The sequence below is a fragment of the Struthio camelus genome, chromosome 12 (assembly GCF_040807025.1).
Source record: "Struthio camelus isolate bStrCam1 chromosome 12, bStrCam1.hap1, whole genome shotgun sequence".
Taxonomy (NCBI): Eukaryota; Metazoa; Chordata; class Aves; order Struthioniformes; family Struthionidae; genus Struthio; species Struthio camelus.
Genome location: NC_090953.1, coordinates 21,219,115 through 21,234,743, shown reverse-complemented (window position 1 = coordinate 21,234,743; position 15,629 = coordinate 21,219,115). Strand labels below are relative to the sequence as shown.

General features: G+C 37.4%; 1 protein-coding gene across 7 annotated transcripts in view; it reads left to right on the top strand.

The window, feature by feature from the left end:
* The window catches only part of HERC1 (HECT and RLD domain containing E3 ubiquitin protein ligase family member 1), a 138,138-nt gene that overhangs the window by 108,922 nt on the left and 13,587 nt on the right, over positions 1 to 15,629 (top strand). For 5 of the 7 annotated variants that reach the window (XM_068958808.1, XM_068958809.1, XM_068958813.1 and 2 more), the window contains exons 47-61: positions 13 to 213; positions 844 to 1,018; positions 1,748 to 2,018; positions 2,473 to 2,686; positions 3,442 to 3,698; positions 4,285 to 4,412; positions 7,350 to 7,477; positions 8,879 to 9,079; positions 10,090 to 10,220; positions 11,192 to 11,391; positions 11,886 to 11,994; positions 12,554 to 12,700; positions 13,185 to 13,286; positions 14,423 to 14,596; positions 14,925 to 15,218. In XM_068958808.1, the coding sequence (XP_068814909.1) occupies positions 13 to 213; positions 844 to 1,018; positions 1,748 to 2,018; positions 2,473 to 2,686; positions 3,442 to 3,698; positions 4,285 to 4,412; positions 7,350 to 7,477; positions 8,879 to 9,079; positions 10,090 to 10,220; positions 11,192 to 11,391; positions 11,886 to 11,994; positions 12,554 to 12,700; positions 13,185 to 13,286; positions 14,423 to 14,596; positions 14,925 to 15,218 (2,732 nt within the window). The remainder of the gene's footprint in view (positions 1 to 12; positions 214 to 843; positions 1,019 to 1,747; positions 2,019 to 2,472; positions 2,687 to 3,441; positions 3,699 to 4,284; positions 4,413 to 7,349; positions 7,478 to 8,878; positions 9,080 to 10,089; positions 10,221 to 11,191; positions 11,392 to 11,885; positions 11,995 to 12,553; positions 12,701 to 13,184; positions 13,287 to 14,422; positions 14,597 to 14,924; positions 15,219 to 15,629) is intronic. The other 2 variants (XM_068958811.1, XM_068958814.1) reach the window with 2 other exon arrangements.

Sequence of the window (15,629 nt, the reverse complement as noted above, 5' to 3'; positions counted from 1 at the left end):
CTCCAATTCTAGAAGACTGGGATATGTTAGATGTAGATGAAGATGAAAAGCTGACAGGGGAAGAGGAGTTTGAATTGCTGGCTGGACCCCTTGGTTTAAACGATCGCCGTATCGTACCTGAGCCTGTACAGTTCCCAGACAGTGATCCTCTGGGCGCATCAGTTGCAATGGTGACAGCCACCAACAGTATGGAAGAAACATTGATGCAAATAGGTAATTTTGAGATGAATTCTATTTGAAGTACAAGTACCTCCCGTTTATTGTGATGTTATGCAGATAAGGCAGAAATATTTTGAGAACAGGTTTTCCTGCCTCCTACCATCAGGAAACGAAGACAGGTTCTAAATTTTCCTTTTATTTTGGAGAAGTTACAATGAGAGGGGCCTGAGGCATTTATATTGACAGAAGGCTTGAAGCTCCGATTTATTAATAAAATTATGACTGTGGTCCTGCAATGGATGCCAGCAGCGTGTATTGCAGAGCTCAAGGGAAGTTTCTTAGATTTAAGTTCAGACTTAGTAACCATCTTCTTGAAATTCAAGATCAATACGTAAGTTTGTAGACCCGTGTAATGGGCAGAGGTAACAGAGGAATTAACAGTAACTTGAATATTATCAAATTGTTGCCCATCTGTCCTTGAAAATGAGGAATAATTGAATTGTATAGAATTTCAGGAGTATATTTTTCTCTCAGTCATTATCCCTACAATTCTGTATGTACAAAATGTTGAGAACTTAATGAATAATTTGCAAACTTAGGCCTAACTTTGTTTTTGTGTTTATTATTATATGATCATTTTTCGTTCCTCTTGAAATGCTAATGTGAATCATCGTTATTTCAAAGGCTGTCATGGCTCTATAGAAAAAAGTTCTTCTGGCAGGATAACCTTAGGAGAACAAGCAGCTGCTCTGGTAAATCCACATGACCGTGTTATGGCCCTAAGAAGAGTGACAGCAGCTGCCCAGGTCCTCCTTGCAAGAACTATGGTTATGAGAGCACTGTCACTTTTGTCTGTCAGGTATGTGGCATCCTTGGCAACACCTTCTACCTTTTCATTTGGAAGCAACTTATGTTTGCTAGGGATGCAGTTTTAAGACATTTGGCAAAGCGACTCTCTTTTTTTTATACTTGCATCATATTATTAAGATGAAAAGCTTGGTTGATTGCATTCTTTTGAACCCTGTGTTCAGACTTGATGAAACAGACTTGTGCATCTTACATGGAAAGGAGAATTCAGCAGTATCAGCCCTCCAAACGTAGAAGCTGCGCTTGTCGGTGGGTTTTTGTTCAAGATGGGTATTAGAACTGAGAGGTAGGTGTTAGAGGAATGAAGACGTAGCATAGGAGATGATATGAGATGAGAATTTAAATTCCGGCTCTGCGCAAAATCCTTGTTCAACTGTGGAGAAGTCACAGAGATCTTATATCCACATAGGCTTATTATCATAGTAAACTGTAAACATGAGTTGTCAGTATAGCTTTGTTTATGACTGATTTCCTGGTAAGCACATGGATTTTTGCTAGGGCAAGGCTATAAGGTTTGCCTTCATCTGCAGCTTAAAAAAAGTGGGGTTGGGGTGGGCTGCAGCTTTACTTCTGTCTCTTCCTCCTCCCCCTAAGTGGTAGCAATGTCTTGCTAATCAAGCAGATGATGTTCACTGAAGTTTCAGGAGCGCTTTTAAAGAAAGTTAAATCTGGATAAAAATATAGTAACAAAACCAAGAACACTTGTATTCATTTTTGACAGTGGTTCCAGTTGTAGCCTGGCAGCTGGTCTTGAGTCCTTGGGATTAACAGATATCCGAACTTTGGTTCGTTTAATGTGCCTCGCTGCTGCAGGGAGAGCAGGCCTCTCCACAAGTCCGTCCACTGCGTCAAGTTCAACAGAGCGATCTAGAGGAATACACAGCAAAACAAGCAAGCCCATATCTTGTCTTGCCTATCTGAGTACGGCAGTGGGCTGTTTGGCATCAAACGCTCCTAGTGCTGCAAAACTGCTGGTACAGTTATGTACACAGGTAGGACTGTTATCTCAGCACACACTTTTGTATCAAATTTCTTACACGTAAGATGAAGCAGTACGTTTTGTACATGTTGATAGTCTGTGCTGTCTTTTATCTTCTGAACTGTGAGACTGCACCCGGTTTGAGGATCTCCTTGGAGTTCTTATTTATGGCTTAGCACAAAGATATGTTTTATTGTTGGTAACTTTACATTTTTTTACTGGCTCTGCAAGCGATGGTTTGCATATGGATGTTTCCACTAAGACTGGGGATTTTCCAGGGCAGAAGCCTTGAATTCCATACTGTACATGATTTTTGTGTGTTAAAACAACACTGGTGGAGAGCTGAGTATTTCTACAAAAAAACTGTAAATTTTTAAAAGTCTGCATGATTTGTTCGACAATTTTTTTTCCTGAAATCATATTTTTTAAAATTAATCTATATATCTATTTATTTATTTATTTTATAGAATTTGATTTCTGCAGCAACTGGTGTAAACTTGACAACAGTTGATGATCCAATTCAGCGAAAATTTTTGCCAAGCTTTTTAAGAGGAATTGCAGAAGAGAACAAACTTGTAACATCTCCAAATTTTGTGGTTACTCAGGCACTGGTAGCATTGTTGGCAGACAAAGGGGCCAAACTGAGGCCAAATTATGATAAAGCAGAAATTGAAAAGAAAGGTATGATATGGCTTTAATTTATTTTTTCTCATTGTTAATTATTAAATCTTCGGTTCTTTGTTTATGTTTAAGGAGAGACTTGCTAGAATGTAATGTGTATACTCTCAGTGTTTAAAAAGGTACAAAACTTATTTTAATCTGGGTAATTTTATAGTTGAGTATCATAGTACACAAATTTTACTTAGAAATGTGATTTTATTTCATAGTTGCATCTTCTGCCCCTTTAAAAGAAATCTAAACATTTAGAAGTATTCAAAGTCACATAGCTGCGGCATTCAGCCTCAGTTGTGCCACATAAAGAAGTCAAGGGGAATAACGTTCCTGCCACCAAAGTACTTTTCTGTCTCTGATGCAGAAAGTTGGGCTGCTGCTGCTCTGAGAGGTCAGGGAACAGAAAAGCAATTGCTGTGCCTCAACATCAGGCTGTTGCTGTGGTAAGGGGAGGGAAAGACATAGCAGTGACAGTGGCTTATCTGTGTCAGAGGAGATACTCGCTGTTTAGACAGTGCTGCTTGTTATTTGCGTTGGCAATAAGACTATTCTTTTTTTTTTTCTGGTGAAGTTTTAAAGGGGGTTATTTTTCTGTTGTTACCAGAAGAGCGTTTTTTCTAATGGTTGACATGGTTGTAACGTTATGTATAAAATGTTTGTTAATCTTTTTCTTTTTTTCTGGAAATTGTGGCTAATTCTGTATTCATTTGTGTAATTCTGTTTGGTACTCATTTGGGCATCATCTCATTGTTTTGTTTAAGCAGGTTTAATTGCCCATTTGTATGCCCATCCTTCCTATGATCCTTCTGCTGTAGGCCCTCTGGAGCTGGCTAACGCACTAGCAGCTTGCTGCCTTTCTTCAAGGTTATCTTCACAACATAGGCAGTGGGCTGCTCAGCAGCTGGTGCGAACTCTTGCAGCACATGACCGAGATAATCAAACTACTCCTCAAACCCTTGCTGATATGGGGGGAGACTTACGAAAATGTTCTTTCATAAAATTAGAGGCTCATCAGAACCGGGTAAGGATGATTCCTACCAAAATTGCATGAATTTTAATATTAAACTCTTTTGGTAAAATACTGAAAAAGTAAAATTACTGTTATTTTACAAATACACTCACTGGAATGATTTCCCGCAAGAAGTAACTTTTTGACGATAAAATAAGTTAGTACTTGAGGATACTTCTGATGCAAAAAAATGCATAGCTTCTTTGAAGCTTCAGTTAAAGGAGACATGAAACTATCTTCACAGTACCTGAAGTCAACTCAATCACCCTAAACCTTTTCTTAGACTAGATCTTAATTTGCGTTAATTTGTCTGTCGTAGTAGTTAATATCTTTGTCCAGTGTTCTGCACAGTAGTGGCCTGTGGAGCGCGAGTCTGAACAATGTGCTGCATCATTATAAAGTGCACTTAATTACACAGTACTGTAGAAGGAGAAAAACGTATCTTGTTTACTTGATTGTTATGGCAGATTTCAATAATCAAGCCAATGCTTTGTGCCGATGGTTAATGTTTTCATTAATATTTATATTAGTGAACAAATATACCTAAGCTTTATAGGGTTAAACTCCAATTTTGCTGCGATAATTTTGATTTTTGTAGGTTATGACGTGTGTTTGGTGCAACAAAAAGGGACTTCTGGCGACTAGTGGAAATGATGGCACCATAAGAGTATGGAATGTTACAAAGAAGCAATATTCATTGCAACAAACGTGTGTGCTCAACAAGTTGTAAGTTGATTCTTTATGATAGTCGAGTATTTAACTTAAGCTGTGATCATGCAAGATAAGGAAAAAGGCCAGTTCCACAATATCTCCTGCACAAATATTCTCTTACTTTTTTTTCGGGACTCTTGCTGTGTTGTGTATGTGGCATGCAAAGTAAATTAAGTGGATTAAAACTGAAAACAGGATTTAAATTTCGAGGTGGTAGGAGCTAATATAAGGAGATCATGCTAAAACGATATAAAAACATTCTTAATATAATTCATCTGATGATGAACGAGCAAAATAAGAACTCTAAAGGACTGTCATATGAAAGCAAATCTCAGATAGTCCTTCAGTTGGTTCCAGTGGACAGTTCAAAGGGTACGCATGGTATTTACGAATGTGGTGGTTCTGGTCAAAAGGTGAAAAAATAATTTCTGACTTTTGGGCTTCGGGAACTTAGGATAATGATCCATCATGAGAGTGCCTGGGAAATATTATTGTTTCATTTGGATATCACACCCGTCAGGGTGAACATTCAGGTCCTGTATGTGACTTACAGATTTTAGAATTTTGCTTATGATTCGTCAACAGTCTCTTTAATAACATCCCTCACAGATAAGAATGCAATTCTCTGGAACTAATAAGTGGAGCTAGTCTGAACCAAAACAGATTGAAATAAATAAGTATCCTTTAGCATCACTAAGGAGTGTTGAAAGGATGATCAGCTGGTTGTGGTATGGGAGAAAGAACACTTATGGCTGTATCTGAGGGCTTCTAGCTTCAAAGTTGAAGTGAGTCAGTATGTTGACGCCCTTCATTGTTTACAGCGTCCTGAGCAGTAGTCCAGCTTGCACTGGTCAGGAAGGGGTAAATTGTAAAATTGCTAAATTGCTGTAACTTGTATGAATTATATTTTAGGGTTTTTTTTAATCTAGAAAAATGAAAAATGGCAGACAAGTATTAGTCTCTCTCATTGAAAATAGAAGATCAGGTTAGTAGCACAGATTCTGTTTTACGCTACAGAGGACATTAAGTTCAGAACAACTGTAATTAAGGAAGATTCTTAACGAGAGCCTTTTAAAAATGCAGTCAGTTCAAGCGTGTTCTACAGGGATGACGCTTCTCAGACGGTTAGCCCCTGGAGCTGATCAAATGCCTTACTTCAAAAATGAATGACAGAGTAATTTTAACCACTCCTGAGTTGCGTGTATTTAAGCATTAATTAATTCTGTTTTATTTCATCTGTAATTGATTTGTAAACTTTCACTGGTGACAACTTAACTAGATCCCATGGAGAACTGAAGGTGGTGGCGGTACTTATTTAAGTAATTATTGCTATGTGCAGTCCCATCAGTTGTGCCAAAGCGATTGTGTGTGGTACTGAGAACCTATCAGTAGAATAGTTTTGTTATTTTTAATTTGCTCTTAGTGTCTTCTTTTTAAAAGAAATCCAAATGTTTAGGTATGTGGAAATATAGAATAAATTAACCTTTATTTTACCTTTTTGTCTTGAAGTTCTTAGCGTTGAATTTGTTCACTCAGTTTTGCAGCATTTACCATGCATGGAAGTATTGGCACAGGAGAGTGGTTAGCTTAAAAAAAGGAATGAGAAAATAGGCTGCGATGAGTTCTTAATCTGGTCCAGTTTTAAACGCTTAGAGTTGTTAGGCAGCGCAGCCTGGATATGTAAACGTATGACTTGAAAGAAACTCTCTGAGACACCTTCATACTGAAATTCTTACATTCAAGTTGAGATTCTGTTTTCCGCCGTGTGCCAAGATTAGGCAGTTACTTTAACTGAGAGAAGAGTAACCTAATTAATTAAAGTAGTATTTAAAGATAATTAAACCATATTTAAATATTGCATTAAATTTGTTGTAAGAAAAAAATAAAATTAATTCCTTGGTACAGAATGAAGAAACAATGGTCTTACATACAAACACAGCACAATTCTAATTGTATTTGTTGTTGTGGTAGAAGACTTGTCAGTTCATCTTTAAAGTTAGAATCCTCCTTTTTAACCCTTAGAGATGACCAGATGAAAAAAGGCATTATCTCTCTCTCTCTCTCTCTCTCTCTCTCTCTCTCTCTCTCCTTTTTTTTTTTTGATAGGTTATCTCCCCTTCTTGTGGGGATGCTTTTTGTTTTTCTGAGTTTGGGAGGAGTATTATTTAAATGTTACCAGATGATACAATAATAGTATCTGTTCTGTTAACTTTTTATCCTAATAATAGTCATAGCATCGTATTATCTGCTGTATTCACAAATAAAATGTCTCCCGCTTGAATAAAAACACACCAAGATACTCTTCTTATATCTCAAAAAATATAAGGGGCAATACGGTCTCTTGCCTACAAGAAGCATCCTGGCCACATTGTAGCCTCCGTTTTCCTATTACTAAAATGGATAAAAACGGTGCCTTTCTTGTGTGCCCTTCAAGGGCAGTAGAACGTACCAGCGGTGCCCTTGCAGTTAGCCACACAAACTCTAAAATAGAACTTAGACTTCCTAAAGTAGTTCAACAGTGCTGTTACAGGAGGAAGTTTTTAGGCTAGAATTAATAGCAAGATGGTATCTCTTTAATTTACTTGGTCTAAGCTATTCTATTTCATTTCATGACTTACCAGGAAGTTTTCCCCTCACCAAAGATGCTTTTGGTTAAGTTTGAATTGTATCCATGTGGGTAGGTAAAGTTAGAGATAATTAGAATTAACCTTCTAACTGAAACCTAACTTCAGATTTCTGCTGTGGAAATAACTGTTATCTCATTCGATAATCTAGAGGGGTTTCAAATGCAACGTAGAACTATGAGCAGAATGATACGCTGCCTATGTAAAACTGCAACCGTGGCAGAACAACTCCAGATTTTCACTCGGATATTTCATGAATTCTATATTTTTCCTGTCTGCTTCAAGATAATACCCTTTTTTTAAGTGCATTTTTTTAATTGCATTATAGAGAAGGTGATTCTGAAGAAAGTCTAGGGTCACCGAGTGACCTCAGTTTGTCTCTTGTCTGTTGGAGCATCAGTGGCAAGTATCTGGCTGGAGCTACGGAGAAGATGGTGAACATATGGCAAGTCAATGGTATGTTCTAACTCTACCTACCTCTGAATGCTTTATGATGCAGCGTATTTTTAGGGAAACTGCTAAGGTATAGAATATTTGTTTATTTAGGTATTTAAGTGTGCTTAAATACCTTTAAGTCTGCTTTCCAATTTAAATGCCTACCTTTCTCCATAAAATCTTGTAAAGCTGTGTAATTAAAGGCACTAACCACAAGTGGATATGTGCCTTAAATTATGTCAGTAGAAACCTAAGCGACAAATACGAAGCCTTATTGTCTGTTGTTGAATAAAAAATATCTAGGTTTGAGACTTGCTCGGTATTAGCAATTTTTGTCTATAAATGCTATCTTCCTGTAGTCTACGAGAGTTGTCTTTTTAATGAGGCGTCAAGAATGACAAAATTGACGGAAACAGATGCAGGGAAGGATTGCTAGAGTGATAAGGTAGATGGAAAACGTTCTGGTGAGAGTGGAATGAGAGAAGTTTGCTTTGTTTAGTTGAACAGGAGAGAGTCTCAGAGGAGGAAATTATGAATACATACATTAGGAAGGTAAGCACTTGCAAAGAGAAGCCCATGGAGAAAAGGCAGCTATGTATATATGTATAAATGTTTAGTGTTGACACAGGAAGAAATGGAAGTAAATTGAATAACTAAGTAAGACGGAATAACTGAAGAACATCAGAAGAAAGCTTCTAATGCTTAAAGGATTGTGATCTCAAATAGTTTACAAGAAGGGATGACAAGTGGGGAAGAAATACTTGAAAATGGATTAGATACATTTATGAATAAGACTGCATAGTGTTACAGAGGACTGAACCTGATCCAGGAAAGGTCCTTCCCACTTCCTTGTTTCAGTTGGCAAGTATCTTTAAATGGATTCTCTTCTGATATTTTCCGTCATTTGTTGTGTGCTTGACTAACCCAAAATAATACCTTCAGAACACCTCTGAGAGGAGAACTATTAGTCACTTTGTCATTTGAAATCGCTGCCACTTGATTATGGTGTTTTGCACATATGAAAATCACTGATTACTGTCTGAGAATTGTGGATGTTTTCATACAGAGGAGATCCAGTAGGCATTTGTGGTGCTTTAAGACACTTATTCTTTGAATTATCCTTTTTTCCCCACATCTAAATATACAGTCCACAGGAAAAGTATAAAAGGTTTCTAGTACTGAAGAATTTAACTTCCTCCTTTTAACAAAACTGTCTGACTTGACTGAGGTGTGAAATTTGTTAGCTAGCTTTTGTCAGTGTAGATCCATTGCTTCATAGTCTTGTACCTTGTATGTGAATTTGTAGCGTATGTCCTTGCTGTAAATATGGTCTCTCAATATTTTCCCATGGAAAGTATTTTTCTGTTGTCTTTTTTTCTTTATGAAGATGAAGTAGTTCTAAAAGACTTTTTGGGCTCCTAGGAGGAAAAGGATTATTAGATCTTCAGCCTCACTGGGTGTCTGCTCTAGCTTGGCCAGAAGAAGGGCCAGCTGCACCATGGACAGGCGATGCTCCAGAATTATTATTAATTGGTCGTATGGATGGATCTCTTGGGCTTATTGAAGTTGTAGATGTTTCAACCATGCGCCGGCTAGAACTGGAACACTGCTACAGAAAGGATGGTAGGTGACCGTATCAGTATTTAAATAGAGATTAAAATTATGAATTTTTCCCAACTGTTTTTTAAAAGCAAAGATATGATCTCATTTTATTTATTGTTCATGGAGGTACCACTTCTGGCACTTTACTTCCAAACACCGTTTGTCCTGAGAGGAGAAAAGGCTGTGGGGTCTGGACCTGCACCCCGGTAGCCCCTACGGTGAAGGCAAACAGTTTGTAGTAGGCCCAGCCCCATATTCCTTACCATTGTATAAATGCAGTATAGGTTCTCCGCAGCATCCACTCTGCCGACAGATAGTGTGTAGTCAGTCTCATTTAAATTCCTGAATTATTGTCATTTCTCCTGTATAGTTCCAGTCCCGGGGGAAGTCAAGCGGCCCGTCTTTGGTAGCGTTATGTCGTTCTGCATATTGCCTTGCTAGAATAAGCTTCTTCAGCAAAAGTTGCAGACGTTTTAGCGCTTGTAGATAGAGGCAATATTGAGACAATACCTATTTACAATCAAAGGCTCAAGTTGCTTTTGGTACTTTTCTTAGAAGCATCCCTATGCATTCCTATCTCTTCCTATCTCAGATACATTTATAGGATTCAGTCTGGGATTTTTTTTTTTTTTTTTAACTTAAAATAGGTTACATTTCACAATGTCTGCATTATCTTTCAGAATGGAAATAATCCAGTCTTGGACAGGATTATTTTTTGGCCTTCTCCTTAGGAAATTTTATTAGCAAATACATAAACTTAAGAGGAAAAAAATACAATAATTTTAATGAAAAGAAGGAATAATGAAAGAAATCTTATAAAGCAATCTTAACAACTGTGATTACAGCGGCACTCAGATACATATTTTACTGTGCAAATTCAAGAAAATTTTCAGACAAAAAGTGTGTTAGTTAACCTTGATAGTGGGGGAGGTTGTTACACATCTTATATTTCAGGCAGTTGCACTGTAAGAAGTTCTTTGGCAGAAGTGAAGTTCAATTTAGTTTGTTTAATGTCGTGTTTGTTCTTGTAGTGTCTGTCACATGCCTTGCCTGGCTGAGTGAAGACAGACCGTTTGCAGTTGGCTATTCGGATGGAAAATTGCTCATAGGAACAAAGGAACCACTTGAAAAAGGAGGAATTGTTCTAGTTGATGCGCATAAGGTAGGTAGTCTTTTTGAAACTGATGTGTAATTTTTGTGGATAAAGATCTCTGTTCAAGCTATTTTCTGTATTTGAAAGCTGTTTTTAAAATCAAGTGCAGAGAATCAGCTTATTTTAAGAAAAAATGCCTGTTTCACCTGTTCTGATACACGCATTAAACAAAATAGATGTTAGAGGACCATTCAGCCAAAATGTTAAAAATGTATAAAAAAAGTGTATTGAAAGCATAACTATGCACTTCTAGATTTACAAGACTGTCGTTCTCTTCATTTGTAAAAGTGCTCATAATAAATTTTAGTTTCGGTCATATCACATGTTGGCGCTACGATTTGGATCCTTCCCTTGCCCATTATGTGACAATAAGTCAGTAATCGTCCATAAATGATTTGTCAGGCTAAGAGGGAAATTCCCCATGTATAAATTCAGTAAAGAAAAGCATCTGGAGTGCTCCCATGCATTGGTCACCGTCTTTGAAGAACGGTAGGTGCAGAAGAGGTGTGCTGGCAGAATAAAGCTGTGGTTTGGGTTTGGTTTGGTTTCTGCAATGGGCTGTTCTTTCCTACCTCGCTTCGGAGACTCAGCGCTACATCTGGCCCGGTGCATAATATGTTTATTATTCCAGCGCTGTTCAGGTGATTCATACTACAATTTCACAACATAAAAATGAAGAAAAAATTCAACTTCTTTGGAAAAAAATTTTTTCCAAAAAGGTGTGCAGTGTGAAAAGAGAACTTTTTTCCTTTACTTTCCCCTTTGTTTCTCTCAGGAACCTCTTTATTGAATAGTTCTGGAAAGTATCATTATGACTTCATAATTGCATCTCATTTTCTCTGTTCGGTGTGATTTATATGATAATAAAATACTCTTTGTTACTCATAATGAAACGTATGTTGCACTAGCTTTGAGAGTTGAATTTTCTGTTTCCGTGGTATTATTTGATACCAATTCTTAATTTTTTTTAAATCCGCTAGGATATGATTGTTAGTATGAAGTGGGATCCAACTGGTAAAATTCTTCTGACGTGTGCTAAAGACGAAACAGTGAAACTCTGGGCATATATGGGAGGATGCTGGAGGCGTCTGCATTCACTGTCGCATCCAGCTGTTGTGAATGGCATTGCCTGGTGTGCTCTTCCAGGAAAAGGACCCAAGTTGCAGCTTTTACTAGCTACGTATGTAAATGTTTTTGTTTTAATAGCTCTTTTTCAGGTCATTTTAACTGGTTATTAATGTCCAGAGCAAAGAAGATTTTTTTGTCTATTTTTCAATAACGTTCAGCTCAGTAATCCAGTTATCATGAAGTCCTTGAGGGACCAGTGTAGTGAGGATTCAAATAGAAAGAGTGGCTCTGGTTGTGTTACCGTTTTCTCCATACTGTGAGAGTCATGTATGGCGGGTCCTATGTGAATTTTTCTTTAGTTTCCTTCAAATAGTTTTTCTGAGTTTTTCCGTGCAAGTAAAAATTGAAAAGCTGCAGAGAAAAAGAATAAAAATAGGAAAATGCATTTATCCACTGAGAATGTGCCTTTCTACTTTACATTAATTGATACACTATAAATTCATAGGAAAGGGGTGAAGATGACCGATATCTTTTAGGACATATCGTTAGTTAATACTGTGTATTAATACCTTTACTTTTTTCCTGATTTATCCTGACTTCCTTCAGAGGATGTCACAATGGTTTGGTGTGTGTCTGGGCTGTTCCCCAGGATGTCACACTACAGTCCAGTTCAACTTGCTCAGAAGGATGGTGGGACCAAGAAACAAGCGCCAAGGTAAAAGGAGTAGACTTAATGTTTAAGACGTTCTTTGGTCATTCTGAAATCGGGGGAGGCAGAGAGAGAGAATGTGGGCAAGACAGTCAAAACTATTTAGAGAAGACACTTGCTATGCAATGCTTATATCGCATTTGTATGCGTGCAGGCATTTTCAGAACAGGAAATGAAAGATCAAAGGTCTAAATCACGTTATTTAGCTAAAGCTTATCTTTTGATGTCTTCCTTAAAAAAAAAAAAAAAAAAAAGTTGATAAATTCATACTAAAACTTGATAACAGTTTAAAATTATTTTTAGGCAAAGGTAAGTCGAAATAAATTTTAGCTGTGTAAAATTGTATTGTAATGTAGTCTTTAAAGTGGAATTTTACAAAGGGAAGAAAAGATAATGTAACAAAGGTATATTTATAAAACACTATTACAGTACTGGTCTTTTTTTAATCTTACAGAAAGTGCCACATCTTTCAAATGATCAGTATCAGAATACAGAAGCTGCTACTCTGTTCAGTTTTCCATAAATAATAGCTAATTGTGTTCCATAACTATGAAATAATTTGCAGGATGGATACAGAAAAGCAGTAGAAGTCAAGTGCGTATTTCAACTGAGAGGACATATTACTCCTGTTCGGACTGTTGCATTCAGTCCTGATGGACTGGCATTAGTGTCTGGTGGACTTGGTGGTCTCATGAATATTTGGTCGTTACGGGTAAGATCTTCTTTGAGGCAGCATGATTTTTTAGTAAAAGTATCAAGCTGCTTTTCAGTTACTTTCCAATATGTTACAAACATTAGAGAAAGTATGGTCTAAAATAGTTGTATACAATTATACTTGTAAAAAACTTAGATGTTAAGTGTGATTCCACTACTAATTCACTATGTAGTCTTGATCATGTTAGTTAGGCCTTGGCGAATTACACACTCTCTCTTTATAAATGTGAACAACATTTGTTTACTCTAGGAACTTTTCAAAGATTTATGTAGTGTTTAATTTTAAACACTTCAAAAGCCTTAGTTACGTTATCCCCTTAATATGATAAAAATTCTAAATAGAATTTTGCTTTTAGTACAGACAGTTTTAAAACAGTTATGGAGCAGCTTGGGAGTATATCATCCTTAGGTATGTAATTTTATGTCTTAAAATAGAAAAGTAGCTTTATAAACACACTGACTCAAATCACTCCTTTTCTTAGGATGGTTCAGTGCTACAAAGTGTTGTGATAGGTTCTGGAGCTGTTCAGACTGCAGTATGGATACCTGAAGTTGGAGTAGCTGCGTGCTCTAACAGATCAAAGGTGATATTACGTGTCAAAATAGTGTTCTTTTAAATTTTTGTATAACTGAGAATTATCTTATTAAAAGAAAATACCTTTTATCTGCGTCTTCTTTTTAAAAAAAAAAAAAAAAGCATCAGCAGCCATCTCTGTTTATTGGCTTTGTGTTATCCAAGAATACTTGTTTACAAAGTTACATGGGTAACTGGGAATCTAAGTAAGTCTGTATTTGCAAGATGCATTGTTTTGTCTTTCAACTCTCACCTGGCCCTAAAAAGTTTTTTTTTTTCTAAACAAACAAATGAACAAAGTCTTGCATCTTAAATTTCAGATTTTTCTTCTGAGGAAGCTATTGGGGCAGGGGGAAATCCTTCTGAGCTGGTGATTATAAACGATGCTGCGCATTCATTACATCGGCTTTTCTGTTCAATGGCAGCAGCAGTAAGTGGGCCAGCAAAACAAGAAAAGGGCACTCTTATTTTTGTCCTTTATGCACCATGAAGAAACGTGCCCTTTTCCTACAGTAAGTTAAACAGCTCAGTGATTTAAATTAATCTAAAGGAGCAGCAGAAATAACTTTTTAAGATTTGCTCTGAACAGTAGTTCTGTAAGTGCGACTGGGGCAATATTTAGAAGCCTGCACGAGTCCCCCGGTTCCTCAAGGGATTAAAAAAAAAAAAAACCCTGCTGATCTATCCCCAAAGGTGGTATTTTTTGTGAATGGACATAAGTATGATTCCTGTTAGTAGAGTCAAGCTGCGTTTTGTTCTAAGTATTTTGTGATGCTTTGAAAGCGTCCTCTGAATTTAGCCCCAAAATTGAAGGTCAAATAACAAGGCAAATCTCAAACTAACGTTACACCAGCATTTACTGAACTGGGCTCTGCTTATCAATATTTCTCTGCTTTCTTCCTTTGAGTGAAATCATGCTGTTGTTTTGGGAACATGGGAGTTGCACATAAGGAAGTAGTAATTGGAGCTAGCTGCTCTGTAGCATTGCCAGCAGATTATTCATGAACAGAGACACAAATATTCAGGCTTCTGCATTTTCTAGCCTCTGTGGGAACTCGAGATGGTTGGTGATAAATCAATGAAGCTGAATAATGCTGTTTTATGAAATGTTGATTTCTAACATATCTTGTGACTGCTGTTAAACAGGATGTGTTGGTAGTGAACTGTACATCAGAGTGGATATCTTCCAATCATGTTCTTGCAACATGTAGGACTGCACTGAAACAACAAGGAGTTCTGGGATTAAATATGGCTCCTTGCATGCGCGCTTTCTTGGAACGTTTGCCAATAATGCTTCAGGAACAGTATGCTTACGAAAAGGTAAGGGCAATTAACGGGAACACTTAAAATTCACGTCTAACATTGAGGTAGCTTCAACTCTCAACTGATTTCAGACTTTCAGCACAGAGCACAGAGGGATTTCTGAAGTTTTAGACTGTACGTCCTGTTTGCAATTGTCTTTCCGTATTCTCAAAACTAGTGTTCTCCTAAGTTGAGGATATTTTCAAATATTAGAAGAGCTTTGATTAAGTATGGGGAAAAGTCTTTTTCTACAAGAGCGGCTTTGATGGGCTCCCATTTCTGAATTGATGAACATATATTTCTAACTGTGTGTTCAAATTCTCTCCCCCACTCCCCTCACCTTTAGCCCCATGTTGTTTGTGGAGACCAGCTTGTTCATAGTCCTTATATGCAGTGCTTGGCTTCACTCGCTGTGGGCCTTCACCTAGACCAGCTCTTGTGCAGTCCCCCGGTACCACCTCATCACCAGAACTGCCTGCCTGATCCTTCAGCCTGGAGTCCCACAGAGTGGGCCTGGCTAGAGTGTTTCTCCACTACCATAAAAGCTGCTGAAGCCCTGGCCAAAGGAGCACAATTCCCAGAATCCTTTACTGTTCCGGACCTGGAGCCTGTTCCAGAGGATGAGCTTACTCTCCTAATGGTAATATATATGCTTTATTATATCACCAAGGAATCGTGTTAGTATTGAGTGTATACTGTAATGCAGGTAACATCTCTGAACTGTAAAGATTTGTATTCATTAACATAAGCTCCAGCAATAAGTGTGAGGTTATTTTTTAACTCATTGGTGTGGAATAGACTGTAAAGATTGCTCCCTCTGTGTGTGTGTGTGTGTGTGTGTGTGTGTGTGTGTGTGTGTAATTGGTCACGAGTGTAAGTCATTCGCATGTGAAAGTACATATTCTTTAACAGTAATTTTTTTATGTGACAGAAGAAATAAATGTAGGACTTTACTGTGCTAACTTTTAGAGTAACTTTTTGGCACATTCCTTTGAACTTTGTTGGTAGGGCCAATTGTCTATATGACTTGCTATGATATGCAAGCCAGAAT